At 44.4% G+C, this 14,961-nt stretch overlaps 1 protein-coding gene across 4 annotated transcripts in view; it reads right to left on the bottom strand.

Moving 5' to 3' along the window:
- The window catches only part of LOC115147444 (beta-1,4-mannosyl-glycoprotein 4-beta-N-acetylglucosaminyltransferase-like), a 72,657-nt gene that overhangs the window by 18,781 nt on the left and 38,915 nt on the right, over window positions 1–14,961 (bottom strand). The window contains exon 1 of one of the 4 annotated variants that reach the window (XM_029689684.1): window positions 13,650–13,815. The exons of the other annotated variants lie outside the window; for them this stretch is intronic. Coding sequence (XP_029545544.1) covers window positions 13,650–13,711 — 62 coding nt within the window. The 5' untranslated portion in view covers window positions 13,712–13,815. Of the gene's footprint in view, window positions 1–13,649; window positions 13,816–14,961 lie in introns of those variants that run through there. 4 annotated transcript variants of the gene reach the window in all.

The raw sequence follows: 14,961 nt of genomic DNA, 5'->3' as shown, positions 1-14,961 counted from the left end.
CTGAATAAGTATTCAGACCCTCTGCTATGAGACTCACCTCCCTGACCAAGGCCCTTCTTCCCCGATTGCTTAGTTTGGCCGGCGGCCAGCTCTAGGAAGAGTGTTGGTGGTTCCAAACTTCTTCCATTTAAGAATGATGGAGGCCACTGTGTTCTTGGGAACCTTTAATGCTGCAGAAATTGTTTGCTACCCTTCCCCAGATCTGCGCCTCGACACAGTCCTGTCTCTGAGCTCTACGGACAGTTCCACTTACCTCATTGCTTGGTTTTTGCTCTGACATGCACTGTCAACTGTGGAACATTATATAGACAGGTGTGTGCCTTTGCAAATCATGTCCAATCAATTACATTTACCATGAGTGGACTCCAATCAAGTTGTAGAAACATCTCAAGGGTGATCAATGGAAACAGGATGCACATGAGCTCAATTTCGAGTATCATAAATTAGCAAAAACTTCAACAAAACAGTTTTTGCTTTGTCATTATGGGGTATTGTGTGTAGATTGATGAAGGGATATTTTTTCAAGTCCATTTTAGAATAAGTCTGTAATGTAACAAAATGTAGAAAAAGTCAAGGGGTCTGAATACTTTCCTAATGCACTGTATAAAAACTTGATGCTTGGCTTGGTTTATTTTTTGTTGTGTCCTGCAAATGCACATGTACAAATGGAACACTAGAGTCAAAGCAAATTAATGTTGTCTTCAAGACAAAATTTAGACCAAATAGTTTTACAGTATTTCCAAATGTTTTTATCCCTGGTTAAAGATCGGGTTTTGACGTCAGTTGGGGTACTCATGTCCATCCCTAGCATCCAGTTGTTGTTAAGAAAACAGTGCACTGCTTAGCGGTGGGCTATGCCAAGAGATTGGTGAGGTGACATGCCTTGCAAAGTTTAGAACTGCAAGGAGGATGGTTAATGGGCGTTGCCTAGCAACTATCAAGAGTTTAAGAGCATAAGTGGTGCTGATGCCGCCTCAGGGCTATGTTTCATACTAAGCCGTATGCAGAACTTTACTGAAATGATCAGGCTTCTAGGTTGTTTGGTGGAAATAAAAGTTTAGGTTTTGATGCCAGAAACATATTTTCAGAGTTCGGAAAAGTCTGAAAAAAGTTGGCGGTATGATCAAGGTGCCAAAAAAACGTTTAAGTATGAAAGGGATAACACACACACATGCTAACACACATGTAAGCACGCTAACACATGCATGCACGCACAAACACACGCACACACAAACACACATTATATGATAGCATGTCATTTATAGGTGGTTTCAATAGTCTGAGGAAGCATCCTCTCCTGCAGATGAAGGAAAGGAAACCAGGAAGGGACAAGGGAACCTCTTTAGAAGATTGAGATGCAGCCCAGCCTCTGTCACCTCATTTAAACTGCAGATCAGGCAGGTCCTGTTCTGCCCAGAACACCCATAGATTTCCATTGCTGACCCCACAGTGTCTGTCTGACTGATCTGACTGACCTGTTTCAATAACTTCCTCTGTTTCTGTTTCTCTGAGTCACAGGTTTTACAGAGACCAATGGAAACTAATAAGATTGTGGCCCAAATGCCACCCGATTCCATATACTGTGCACTACTATTGACCAGCACTCTATGGCAGGGGTGCCCAACCTTTTTCCCACAGGGCCCCTTTTTCACATTAGAAAACTAGAACATAGAAATAGAAGAGTTGGCTACAGCGTGGGAAAGACAGTAAGGCTCTCTTGCTCTCTCACCCGCTCTCCCTTTATGTCCTTCTCTCTCTCTCTCTCTCTCTCTGCTCCCTCTTTCCTCTCTTTCTCTCTCTGTCCTCTCAGTACATCCCTGACCGTGCCTTGCCCCGTTTAATCTGTGCTGTTCTTCTATTAACCACCGCAAGCTAGCTCTATAGTGACTCATCATTAGAACATCACCCAACAAGAGTCTTCCATTAGCCACCGCTAAGCTAGCTCTACAGTGACTCATCCATAAAACATCACCCAACAAGAGACTGACATTAGACACCGCTAAGCTAGCTCTACAGTGACTCATCCATAAAACATCACCCAACAAGAGACTGACATTAGACACCGCTAAGCTAGCTCTACAGTGACTCATCCATAAAACATCACCCAACAAGAGACTGACATTAGACACCGCTAAGCTAGCTCTACAGTGACTCATCCATAGAACGTCACCCAACAAGAGTCTTCCATTAGCCACCGCTAAGCTAGCTCTACAGTGACTCATCCATAAAACATCACCCAACAAGAGACTGACATTAGACACCGCTAAGCTAGCTCTACAGTGACTCATCCATAGAACGTCACCCAACAAGAGTCTTCCATTAGCCACCGCTAAGCTAGCTCTACAGTGACTCATCCATAGAACGTCACCCAACAAGAGTCTTCCATTACCCACCGCTAAGCTAGCTCTACAGTGACTCATCCATAGAACGTCACCCAACAAGAGTCTTCCATTAGCCACCGCTAAGCTAGCTCTACAGTGACTCATCCATAGAATGTCACCCAACAAGAGTCTTCCATTAGCCACCGCTAAGCTAGCTCTACAGTGACTCATCCATAGAACGTCACCCAACAAGAGTCTTCCATTACCCACCGCTAAGCTAGCTCTACAGTGACTCATCCATAGAACGTCACCCAACAAGAGTCTTCCATTAGCCACCGCTAAGCTAGCTCTACAGTGACTCATCATTAGAACGTCACCCAACAAGAGTCTTCCATTAGCCACCGCTAAGCTAGCTCTACAGTGACTCATCCATAAAACATCACCCAACAAGAGACTGACATTAGACACTGCTAAGCTAGCTCTACAGTGACTCATCCATAGAACGTCACCCAAAAAGAGTCTTCCATTACCCACCGCTAAGCTAGCTCTACAGTGACTCATCCATAGAACGTCACCCAACAAGAGTCTTCCATTAGCCACCGCTAAGCTAGCTCTACAGTGACTCATCCATAGAACGTCACCCAACAAGAGTCTTCCATTAGCCACCGCTAAGCTAGCTCTACAGTGACTCATCCATAGAACGTCACCCAACAAGAGTCTTCCATTACCCACCGCTAAGCTAGCTCTACAGTGACTCATCCATAGAACGTCACCCAACAAGAGTCTTCCATTAGCCACCGCTAAGCTAGCTCTACAGTGACTCATCATTAGAACATCACCCAACAAGAGTCTTCCATTAGCCACCGCTATGCTAGCTCTACAGTGACTCATCCATAAAACATCACCCAACAAGAGACTGACATTAGACACCGCTAAGCTAGCTCTACAGTGACTCATCCATAGAACGCCACCCAACAAGAGTCTTCCATTAGCCACCGCTAAGCTAGCTCTACTGTGACTCATCATTATAACATTACCCAACAAGAGTGTTTCGCTGGGTTTCTATAAGAAAGCTGATATCTAACTGACTGATTTCAGAAGGGTTGGGTTAAATGCGGAAGACACATTTCAGTTGAAGGCATTCAGTTGTACAACTGACTAGGTATCTCCTTTCCCTAAGAACACACTGACACATTCAAATACATGCACGAAAGCACTTCATAGTGGACTTCCTGGTTGTTGTGTGTGTGTATATGGTTCAATGGTGCTCAGTGTGTGTGTGTATGGTTCAGTGGTGCTCAGTGTGTGTGTATGGTTCAGTGGTGCTCAGTGTGTGTGTATGGTTCAGTGGTGCTTAGTGCTCAGTGTGTGTGTATGGTTCAGTGGTGCTCAGTGTGTGTGTGTATGGTTCAGTGGTGCTTAGTGCTCAGTGTGTGTGTATGGTTCAGTGGTGCTTAGTGCTCAGTGTGTGTGTATGGTTCAGTGGTGCTCAGTGTGTGTGTGTATGGTTCAGTGGTGCTCAGTGTGTGTGTATGGTTCAGTGGTGCTTAGTGCTCAGTGTGTGTGTATGGTTCAGTGGTGCTCAGTGTGTGTGTATGGTTCAGTGGTGCTCAGTGTGTGTGTATGGTTCAGTGGTGCTTAGTGCTCAGTGTGTGTGTATGGTTTAGTGGTGCTCAGTGCGAGTGTATGGTTCAGTGGTGTTCAGTGCTCAGTGTGTGTGTATGGTTCAGTGGTGCTATGTGTGTGTGTGTGTGTGTGTGTGTGTGTGTGTGTGTGTGTGTGTGTGTGTGTGTGTGTGTGTGTGTGTGTGTGTGTGTGTGTGTGTGTGTGTGTGTGTGTGTGTGTGTGTGTGTGTGTGTGTGTGTGTGTGTGTGTGTGTGGTTCAGTGGGCAGGTGAGACAGATCTCAGGAGAAGGCCGGGTGCTAAAAGAGAGAGGTTTGGGTTAGATTAGAGTGCGTGTTTGTATGGATGGAAAAGGGGTTTTAGTGCAATGGCGTGTGTGTAGGGGCGTAGGTTGCGATTGGGGAGTGTGTGTGTGTGTTTGTGTGTGTGGGAAAGTCAGTGGAATGCACACACTCCTCTACTCTCATCCATAATGTAACTGTACCAGTCAGTACGGCCTCAACCCCTCCCTCGCTTTTCTATCATTCCCTCTCTTTCCCTCCCTCTCTCTCCCTAGACTGATGAACACAGTAGTCACTCTTCCTTCTCTCTCCCCTATTACTCCCTTCCCTTTTTTATCTCCCTCCCTCCCTCCACTCCATCCCTCTCTTGTCATCTGCTCCCTCTCCCTCTCTCCACTCCATCCCTTCCCTCTCCTTACCTCCCTCCCTCCTTACCTCCCTCCTTACCTCCCTCCCTCCCTCTCCTTACCTACCTACCTCCCTCCCTCCTTACCTCCCTCCTTCCTTAACACCCTCCCTCCCTCTCTCCACTCCATCCCTCTCTTGTCATCTGCTCCCTCTCCCTCCCTCCTTACCTCCATCCTTACCTCCCTCCCTCCCTCTCCTTACCTTCCCACCTCCCTCCTTCCTTAACACCCTCCCTCCCTCTCGCCACTCCATCCCTCTCTCTCCATCCTCTCCCCCTCCTTACCTCCCTCCCTCCCTCTCCTTACCTACCTACCTCCCTCCCTCCCTCCTTAACACCCTCCCTCCCTCTCTCCACTCCATCCCTCTCTTGTCATCTGCTCCCTCTCCCTCCCTCCTTACCTCCATCCTTACCTCCCTCCCTACCTCTCTCCACTCCATCCCTTCCCTCTCCTACCTCCCTCCCTCCTTACCTCCCTCCACTCATCCCTCTCTCGTCCTCTCCCTCCCTCCTTATCTCCCTCCCTTTCTCTCCTTACCTTCCTATCTCCCTCCCTCCTTACATCCCTCCCTCCTTAAGACCCTCCCTCTCTCCACTCCATCCCTCTCTCTCCATCCTCTCCCTCTCCTTCCTTCCCTCTCTCCCCCTCTCCCCCTCTCCTTTCTTCTCTCTCTCTCTTGAAATCTCTGTCTCCAGTTCTATCTGACATCATCATTGCCATAGGGATGGGAATGCCGGACAATCCATTTTCCCATAATCCTCCACACTGCCTTGGTCCCTAGAACAACTTACTGGATCACCAAGACATCGTCATATCATCTTTTATAGTAAATGGATTCACAGTTTCCCACACATCATCACTTTCTTCTTCTCCTCCCTCAACACTAGCCATCCCACCCTCCTTTCATCCTCCCTTTCTTCATTCAATCCTCTCAATTGCCTTCTCATTACAGCTGAAAAGGAGGAGAAGGATTCAGGAAAACTGTCTGGCTGCTTTACTGCATATCTTGCTGACTTTAGCCCGTTAGCGTATTAGCACTCTGCAGTGGGCTTGTGTGTTCTTTTTAGCTGAGTCATGCTAGCCAGGGGTTAAATATTAGCGGTAGGGATAATGACTGGGTTTGGAGACAAAGACAGGTGAGGCGGCACAGTGTGTGTGTGTGGCGCTTTGACGGTAAACAATGTTATTATCGTCTGTCCAGAGGTGTGTCATTATATTCCAGACAAACACTAATGCTGTCTAGATCCTTCCCTCCCTCCTGAGTGGTGCAATGGTCTAAGGCACTGCATCTCAGTGCAGAAGGTGTCACTACAGTCCCTGGTTCTAATCCAGGCTGAATCACATCTGGCTGTGATTGGGAGTCCCATAGGGTGGTGCACAATTGGCCAGGGATAGGCTGTCATTGTAAATAAGATTTTGTTCTAAACTGACTTGCCTAGTTTAATAATATATATATTTTTAAATCTAATGCTCTACATCTCCCTCTCTCTCTCTCAATATTTCTCTCCACCTGCTGAGCAGTGAATGGCTGTTAGAGTGCTGTATTATGAGGCCTCCGACCACAAGGCATTACAGAGGGTAGTGTGTAAAAGAGGGCTTCTAAACAGCTTCTACCCCCAAGCCATAAGTCTCCTGAACAGCTAATCAAAGTGCTACCCAGACCCCTCTTTTACGCTGCTGTTACTCTCTGTTTATAATCTATGTGTAGTCACTTTACCTCTACCTACAAGTACATATTACCTCAATTACCTCGACTAACCTGTGGCCCCGCACACTGACTCTGCACCGGTACCCACTGTATATAGCATTGCTTGTTATTTTACTGCTACTGTTGAATTATTTGTTACTTTATTTTCTATTTTACTTTTTTACTTAACACTTATTTTTATTTTTTAAAGCATTTCTTAAAGCATTGTTGGTTAAGGGCTTGTAAGTAAGCATTTCACTGTAAGGTCTACACCTGTTGTATTCGGCACATGTGACAAATAACATTTGATTTGATTCTCTCTCCCTCTCCTTCTTCTCTTTCTCTCACTCTCTCGTTCCCTTTCATTCTCTCTTTCTCTTTCTCTCCCTCTCATCTCTCTCCCTCTCATCTCTCTCTCTCCCTTTCCCTCCCTCTCTCTAACTCTCTTCCCTCTCTCTGTCGCTTTCTTCTCAAGTAGATGTCGTTCAGACAATGGCGTGTATTCATTTCTTGGTCCAAAAATTGACCAAGAAAAAAAGAAAAAAAACATAAAATAATGTATCTTTCATTTCTCTGTGTTTCATAATTTTCCAACAATTTGCAAGTGGCTGAATGTGTCTCAGCGGAGAAAGCATCCAAGCGAGCGAAACAGCGCCCCTCTGTCTCGGCATGTGTAGACCATCTACCTGATGCTGTTAGGTCCAAAAGAGTAAGACATTGTTGCCGCCTGTAGCACTGAATGCGAGGAAGTCATCAAGCATTTGGCCTCCCTTGATTTAAAAAAAGTATAAAATAATAGCCAATCAGCGTTGAGCTAAACCGAGTGAGCTCCACTGTGAATGGTCCTGGGCACCAATAAAAAAGTGGATTTGGCCAGTTTGGATTTGGCTTCACTCCAATCACATTTGATGGAGAGCAGACGACATGAACAGAACCTCATTGTGCATCTCCTTGTGTTGTTGTCCTCCGCTGGCTAGCTAGCTCAAATCGTCCCATTCCTAAATTAGCCATGGATGGAGATAAGGATTTGGACTTGTGGTTTTACTTCATTCTCTGTACTGGCCAATGATTATAATGGCGATTCTGATCCAACCATAAATTCATAAATTGTGCCACTGGCATGAGAGGATGGAAGTTCAATATGTAGCTAGTTGTAGAAGGCTAATGTTAACTAGCTAAATGTGCACATGACAGGAAGTTAGGCTAGCTAGCAAGGATTTTAGCCAGGTAGCCTAGGACCACAAAAATGGAAGCGTGAACTGTATGACAGAGTGATAGACCGTTTCTTCAACATGAAAGAGAGGAGGATGGCATTGGTGCTTCTCTACAAGTAGAGTGGGGTCAACATGTTTTTCTACTTGCACGAATGTGCGCACGCATAAATCAGAACCATGGACAGCCACATCATATTTATACTGAACAAAAATGTAAATGAACCATACATAGACATACAACATACAAAAACCAGTCAGTATCTGGTGTGACCACCATTTGCCTCATGCAGTGCGAATCATCTCCTTTGCATAGAGCTGATCAGGCTCTTGATTGTGGCCTGTGGAACATTAACCCACTCCTCTTCAAATGCTCCCGAGTGGCGCAGTGGTCTAAGACACTGCACCTCAGTGAAAGAGGTGTTGTTGAAGTACCTGGTTCAAATCCAGGCTGCATCACAGCGGCTGTGATTGGGAGTCCCATAGGGCGGTGCACAACGGCCCCAGCATTGTCTGGGGTAGGCTGTCATTGTAAATAAGAAATTGTTCTTAACTGACTTGCCTAGATAAAACATTTTTTTAAATGGCTGTGTGAAATTGCTGGATATTGACGGGAACTGGAACATGTCTGGCGACATGTCTGGTGATTATGCAGGCCGGGGAAGAATGAGACATTTTCAGATTCCAGGAATTGTGTACAGATCCTTGCAACATGGGGCCGTGCATTATCATGCCGAAAAATGTGGTTATGGCGGCAGATGAATGGCACGACAATGGGCCTCAGGATCTCGTCCCGGTATCTCTGTTCATTCAAATTGCCATCGATAAAATGCAATTGTGTTCATTGTCCATAGCTTGTCATACACATCAATCCAGAGCATCCCAACATGCTCAATGGATGACATGTCTGGTGAGTATGCAGGCCATGGAAGAACTGGGACATTTTCAGCTTTATTTCAGAACATTAAATTCTCTGGCAACAGCTCTGGTGGACATTCCTGCAGTCAGCATGTCAATTGCACGCTCCCTCAACTTGAGACATCTGTGGCATTGTGTTGTGTGACAAAACTGCACATTTTAGAGTGGCCTTTTATTGTCCACAGCACAAGGTGCACCTGTGTAATGATCACGCTGTTTAATCAGCTTCTTGATGTGCCACACCTGTCAGGTGAATGGATCATCTTGGCAAAGGAGAAATGCTCACGAACAGGGATGTAAAAACATGTGGGCACAAAATTTGAGAGAAATAAGCTTTTAGTGTGTGTGAACATTTCTTGGATCTTTTATTTCAGCTCATGAAATATGGAACCAACACTTTACATGTTGTGTTTATATTGTTGTTCAGTGTAGCTTACGTTGATTGGACTAAATCGTTTTTGGTATATTTTAGTTGTCACTGTATTAGACTAAGCAGAGGTGATTTGATGATGATGAAACGTTGAAGTTGAAATGATGCTGGAATAGAGGAGGCAGCTCCTGTTTTCTTTGGGACTTGCGGTAAATCTCTGTGGTTTTAAATCAATAGTTGTTTAGTGGTCTGAAAATGTCGGAAACATGATCTTACTTGACCACGCTGTAGGTCATGTTACTGTTTGTTACATGCAAAATGCTTGGTGGAATTCACCGGACAGATGTTGCTCTCCGGTTTTGTGATGAAACAAAGGTGTGGTTGAATTTATTCTGCCATTGTGTCTTGCTATTGTCTTGTCCTTTAGGACTATATATCATGTTGACAAGGCATATGAACTAGCAGGTTATAGAGCAAACAACACAATGATCACAACACATAGATTGTAATATGTCTTTTTTTTCTGGCTTGGCTTCCCCAGTGATTTTACCCATGTGCCTCTACTGCGTTCAGATGTAATTACCCCTAGTCAGACAAACACACAGACAAAGACAGTCAAGGACGAGTGTGTGTGTGTGTGTGTGTGTGTGTGTGTGTGTGTGTGTGTGTGTGTGTGTGTGTGTGTGTGTGTGTGTGTGTGTGTGTGTGTGTGTGTGCATGCGCACACTGTAACTGTATATGTGCAACAATCAATAACATCACCAACAACACAATACTTATTTCCAAACCCATCACATCAACCATTTTTTCCACTTGCGTCACAGCAATCACCACTGATGGCTCTCGTGTCAATCAGCAAGGTCATGCAACTAATCTCCTTGTGGCTCCATCACAACAGCTTATGTAAGGTGAGTCCTACTGTACGGACCAAAATGGCCGCCGAGCTTCACCACCCGGGTGGCTTTTACACTTCTACACATTCAGAGAGGATTAGATCAGGTAAGTCAATCCAAAACACTGGAAAGAGCCTTCCGATCCGATAAAAGGTCCCATTGTACAGTAGCCTGTGCAGATGCATTGTAATCCATTGGTAATAAGGGAACTGGAGAACCATGTTGGCTCAAGCCTTTGAGCATCTGAACCTCAATTACATTCAATTGAATAGTGTCAACTTGAAATAACTGTTAAATATATTTAAGTGAGTTGAATAAAAAAAGTGCATAGAATACTGAACAACAAAAACATTAAGTTTGACTGCATCAGGTTTCCTAAAATGTTTTCTCTTGAAGTACAAGGCAATGTGGCGTCCCTCTCTCTCCATTAGGCCAACACACACACACACACACACACAGAGTGTTGCTCGGGCCTGCGGTGAACAGTGTTGAGCGGTGTGTGTAACGGGAGGAGAGCGGTGATGCAGAGCGTTACACCTGAACGCAGCCCGTTCAGCATCACAGGCCATTTAATACAGCTACTGATGGTGGAGGAAGCCCTCTTCGGAGAGAGAGAAACAGAGAGAGAGATAGAGAGAGGCAGAGAGAGAGAAATATAGAGAGAGAGAGAGAGAGAGTGTGTGTGTAGGTGTGTGTGTGTGTTCCTCTGTGGGATGAAGGAGGTAGAAACAACACACACAATGAGAAGAAGTAGGTCTATTAACCAGATTTGAACTGTGAGGGAACTGAAACTGTCAGGTTTCTGAAACCAACATCTTGTCTAGAACGAAACTAAAAGCCAAATGAGGTCTACTTACGTAAGTGTGTGACTGTGTGTGACTGTGTGTGTGTGTGTGTGTGTGTGTGTGTGTGTGTTTGTGTGTGTTTGTGAGCTACAAATACAGAGGGAGAGAGCGAGAGAGTGGATACTTTGTGGCAAGAGACGGACACAAGTAGTACATGCATTCTAGGGGTTAATGTGGGGACAAGGCCCCCAAGACGATATGTCTGTATGTCTGTCTCCACTGTGAGTGTTTTTATGTTGTGACCGGAACAGACCTGTCAGGCTGTCAGCATAGTATGTCGAGGCAGTGTAGTGTGTGTGTGTGTGCGTGCGTGCGTGTGTGTGTGTGTAGAGTCCTAGTAGAGGAACTCCCCGTCACACCACCCAAGAGACCGTGCTCAGACTAGGGCTGAATATTTTCCCGTTATTTTACAAATCTTCCATCCAGAGAATAAATCCATTTTCTCCCAGGTAACCCGGTATTTCCCGCCAAAACCGGAAATGTCATTTAAAAGCATTATAAAGAATAGAAATAGGCCTATGTCTGGATTTGATTAGAGCTTTGATAGAAAATTCAATCCTGATGCAACCTGAGCCTGATTAAAGACATTTAATGAGCCCAAGCCCCCCAAAAAACATATGATTGTTATCCAATACATAGGCTATATGATATAGGCCACTGCACATTACACATCACAGAATAACAGAAAAGCCCATAGATGTAGCTAGCTATTTGCTCTCTTGGGTAAATAAATGAAACTAGCTCCAGTAGGCTAAGTGAACTGTATTACTGTACGGTATTGTATTATACTGAATTATTTGGACTGGAATTAAGCACTTCGTTCAAACCATGATAAAGCAGGGGAAAACATGCGATTCTGGTGCAGCACATGCGGCCTACAAAGTCACAAGTATAGGATAGTGACACAAAAAAGTGCATAGAATACTGAACAACAAAAACATTAAGTTTGACTGCATCAGGTTTCCTAAAATGTTTTCTCTTGAAGTACAAGGCAATGTGGCGTCCCTCTCTCTCCATTAGGCCAACACACACACACACACACACACACACACACACACACACACACACACACACACACACACACACACACACACACACACACACACACACACACACACACACACACACACACACACACACACACAGAGTGTTGCTCGGGCCTGCGGTGAACAGTGTTGAACGGTGATGCAGAGCGTTATAGCTGAATGCAGCCCGTTCAGTATCACAAGCCTACTGATGGTGAAGGAAGCCCTCTTCTGAGAGAGAGAAACAGAGAGAGAGATAGAGAGAGGCAGAGAAAGAGATAGATGCAGAGAGAGAGAGAGAGGCAGAGAGAGAGAGAGAGAGGCAGAGAAAGAGAGAATTAGAGAGAGAGAGAGAGAGAGGCAGAGAGAGAGAGAGAATTAGAGAGAGAGAGAGAGAGAGAGGGAGAGTGTGTGTGTGTAGGTGTGTGTGTGTGACTGTGTGTGTGTGTGTGTGTGTGTGTAGGTGTAGGTGTGTGTGTGTGTGTGTAGGTGTGTGTGTGTGTTCCTCTGTGGGATGAAGGAGGTAGAAACAACACACACAATGAGAAGAAGTAGGTCTATTAACCAGATTTGAACTGTGAGGGAACTGAAACTGTCAGGTTTCTGAAACCAACATGTTGTCGAGAACGAAACTAAAAGCCAAATGTGGTCTACTTACAGCTAAGTGTTACAGTTACAGTAAGTGTGTGACTTTGTGGGAAACAAATACAGAGGTGAGAGAGCGAGAGAGTGAATACTTTGTTGCAAGAGACGGACACAAGTAGTGTGTGTGTGTGTGTGTGTGTGTGTGTGCGTGTGTGCGTGTGTGTGTGCATGCGTGCGTGCGTGCGTGCGTGCGTACGTGCGTGCGTACGTGCGTGCGTGTGTGTGTGTGTAGAGTCCTAGTAGAGGAACTCCCCGTCACACCACCCAAGAGACCGTGCTCAGACTAGGGTTGAATATTTTCCCGTTATTTTACAAATCTTCCATCCAGAGAATAAATCCATTTTCTCCCAGGTAACCCGGTATTTCCCGCCAAAACCGGAAATGTCATTTAAAAACATTATAATGAGTAGAAATAGAGTACAAATTTGATGACCTGAAAGAGCTAAGCCATCTATATACAGGCCTATACAGCGTATTCAGAAAGTATTCTGTCCCCTTGACTTTTTCCACATTTTGTTACATTACAGCCGTGTTCTAAAATGGATTAAATAAAAAAGGTCCTCATCAATCGACACACAGTACCCCATAATCACAAAGCAAAAAATTTTTTTCAAAATACCTCATTTACATAAGTATTCAGACCCTTTGCTATGAGACTTGAAATTGAGCTCATGTGCATCCTGTTTCCATTGATCATTCTTGAGATGTTTCTACAACTTGATTGGAGTCCACCTGTGGTAAAATCAATTGATTGGACATGATTTGGAAGTGCATGTCAGAGCAAAATAAATCCAAGCCATTAGGTCAAAGGAATTGTCCTTAGAGCTCTGAGACAGGATTTCTAAAAACCTGTTTTTGCTTTGTCATTTTTTTAACCTTTATTTAACGAGGCAAGTCAGTTAAGAACATATCATTATTTTCAATGACGGCCTAGGAACAGTGGGTTAACTGCCTTGTTCAGGGGCAGAACGACAGATTTTTACCTTGTCAGCTCAGGGATTCAATCTTGCAACCTTTCGGTTACTAGTCCAACGCTCTAACCACTAGGCTACCTGCCGTGTCATTATGTGGTATTGTGTGTAGATTGATGAGGGGAATAAAACAATTGAATCACTTTTAGAATAAGGCCAGAACGTAACAAAATGTGGAAAAGGAGAAGGGGTCTGAATACTTTCTGAATGTACTGCATATCAATCTTGAACAGGATGACCTATTTTGGATGCAATTTGACTGGAATCAATGGAGAGCGAGAACGATTGCGAGAGAGTGCTCTGATTCAAGGCAATGGTGTAAGAGTGTTTTAAAACCCTCAGCTGCAATAATCTTTACAATGAAAAACAAGGTGATGCCCGAATGACAGACGGAGATGGGTGAATTAGTAATACTGAAGCATGGACTGCGCTGCAGTAAATGTAGGCCTACCTGTCACAATAGATGAAGTGACCATGATGAGATGATAGGTCTCCATCCACTGTGCGCTCCATGGGCTGTCTGTCCCCACCCTGAGCGTGGATTCATCATGCAGCCATAGAGAAGTCAGATTTAGACATCGCATGTCATCCAACAGTTCCATTTCACGCCATGCTGGTCATACAAATCATTTATTTGAATTTTCAGGTTTCTCGCAGTCATTTATCACCAGAAAAGGGAATGGTTTGGTGTGGTAAACCTCTGTAATCGGGTTCCCGCTATTCAACCCTGGATCAGACCTGCCTGTCACACGCACGCGTAAACCTCTGCACTTACAGGCACGCACACACACACACACCCACATATCTCACATCAACAACAGTGTATTTCCAATCCCTAACCGTCTGTTAGACAAAGCATGTTGTGCAACTGTTAGGGTTTAATGTGAATTCCACACGATCAGTTTGGCAGAGATTGTGTTTTCTACTTGTTGACACTTGCATCCAGGCAATACTGTCAGTGTCAACAACAAACAATCACTAGCCATGTCTTCCAGGAGAGGACAAAATGAGGAAGTGCGAGAGCGATAGAGAAACCGCAGATACACATCCTTTTATCCATCATTTATTTATCCAGGTATGTAAGTCAATTAATTATAATCCACATAATAATTCACAGTTCCTGTTGCTGCAGGATTATTTTCCTGCTGTACCAAACTGGCTCAAATTATGATCCTACATATGTATGGTCATTGTCATGAGTTGGTAAAACAGCACAAACAGATGTGGGACCCTAGAACAGTAGCCTCTCCAAGAGTTAAACGCTGTTGACCTTCGACCTTTCACAGTGTGTACGGTCCAGGAGCAACTCAAAAGGACAGGTCAGCACAAAGAGAAAGAACAAGAAAAATGAAAAGAAAAACAGATCAGGTGACACCACAGCCTACCAGAGAGAGAGAGAGACAGAAAGAGAGAGACAGAAAGAGAGAGAGAGAGAGAGACTTTTAGGTAAAATACCATAATGTGCAATCCCAGCAGGAAGATGTGTGGCCCATTGTCATGAGAACAGGGCAACCAGTGGAACACAGACAACATTATAAATACCACCAAAACGATTTGCAAATTGCTAAAGCACTGTACATAGCTGATAATATAACACTGGAAATGTCTTTATCTTTTTGAAACCTTCTTGAAAGTTTAATGTTCATTTCTAGTAGTTTTTTGATGTTGTTAAATTTGTTTCTTGTCACTTTTATTTATTGTTTATTTAATTTGCTTTCACTGTAAACATATGTTCCCATGCCAATAAAGCCCCTTTGAATTTA

Source organism: Salmo trutta, chromosome 14 (assembly GCF_901001165.1).
Source record: "Salmo trutta chromosome 14, fSalTru1.1, whole genome shotgun sequence".
Classification (NCBI taxonomy): Eukaryota; Metazoa; Chordata; class Actinopteri; order Salmoniformes; family Salmonidae; genus Salmo; species Salmo trutta.
Note: the sequence above shows the minus strand (reverse complement) of the source record. Positions and strands in the feature narration are given on the sequence as shown.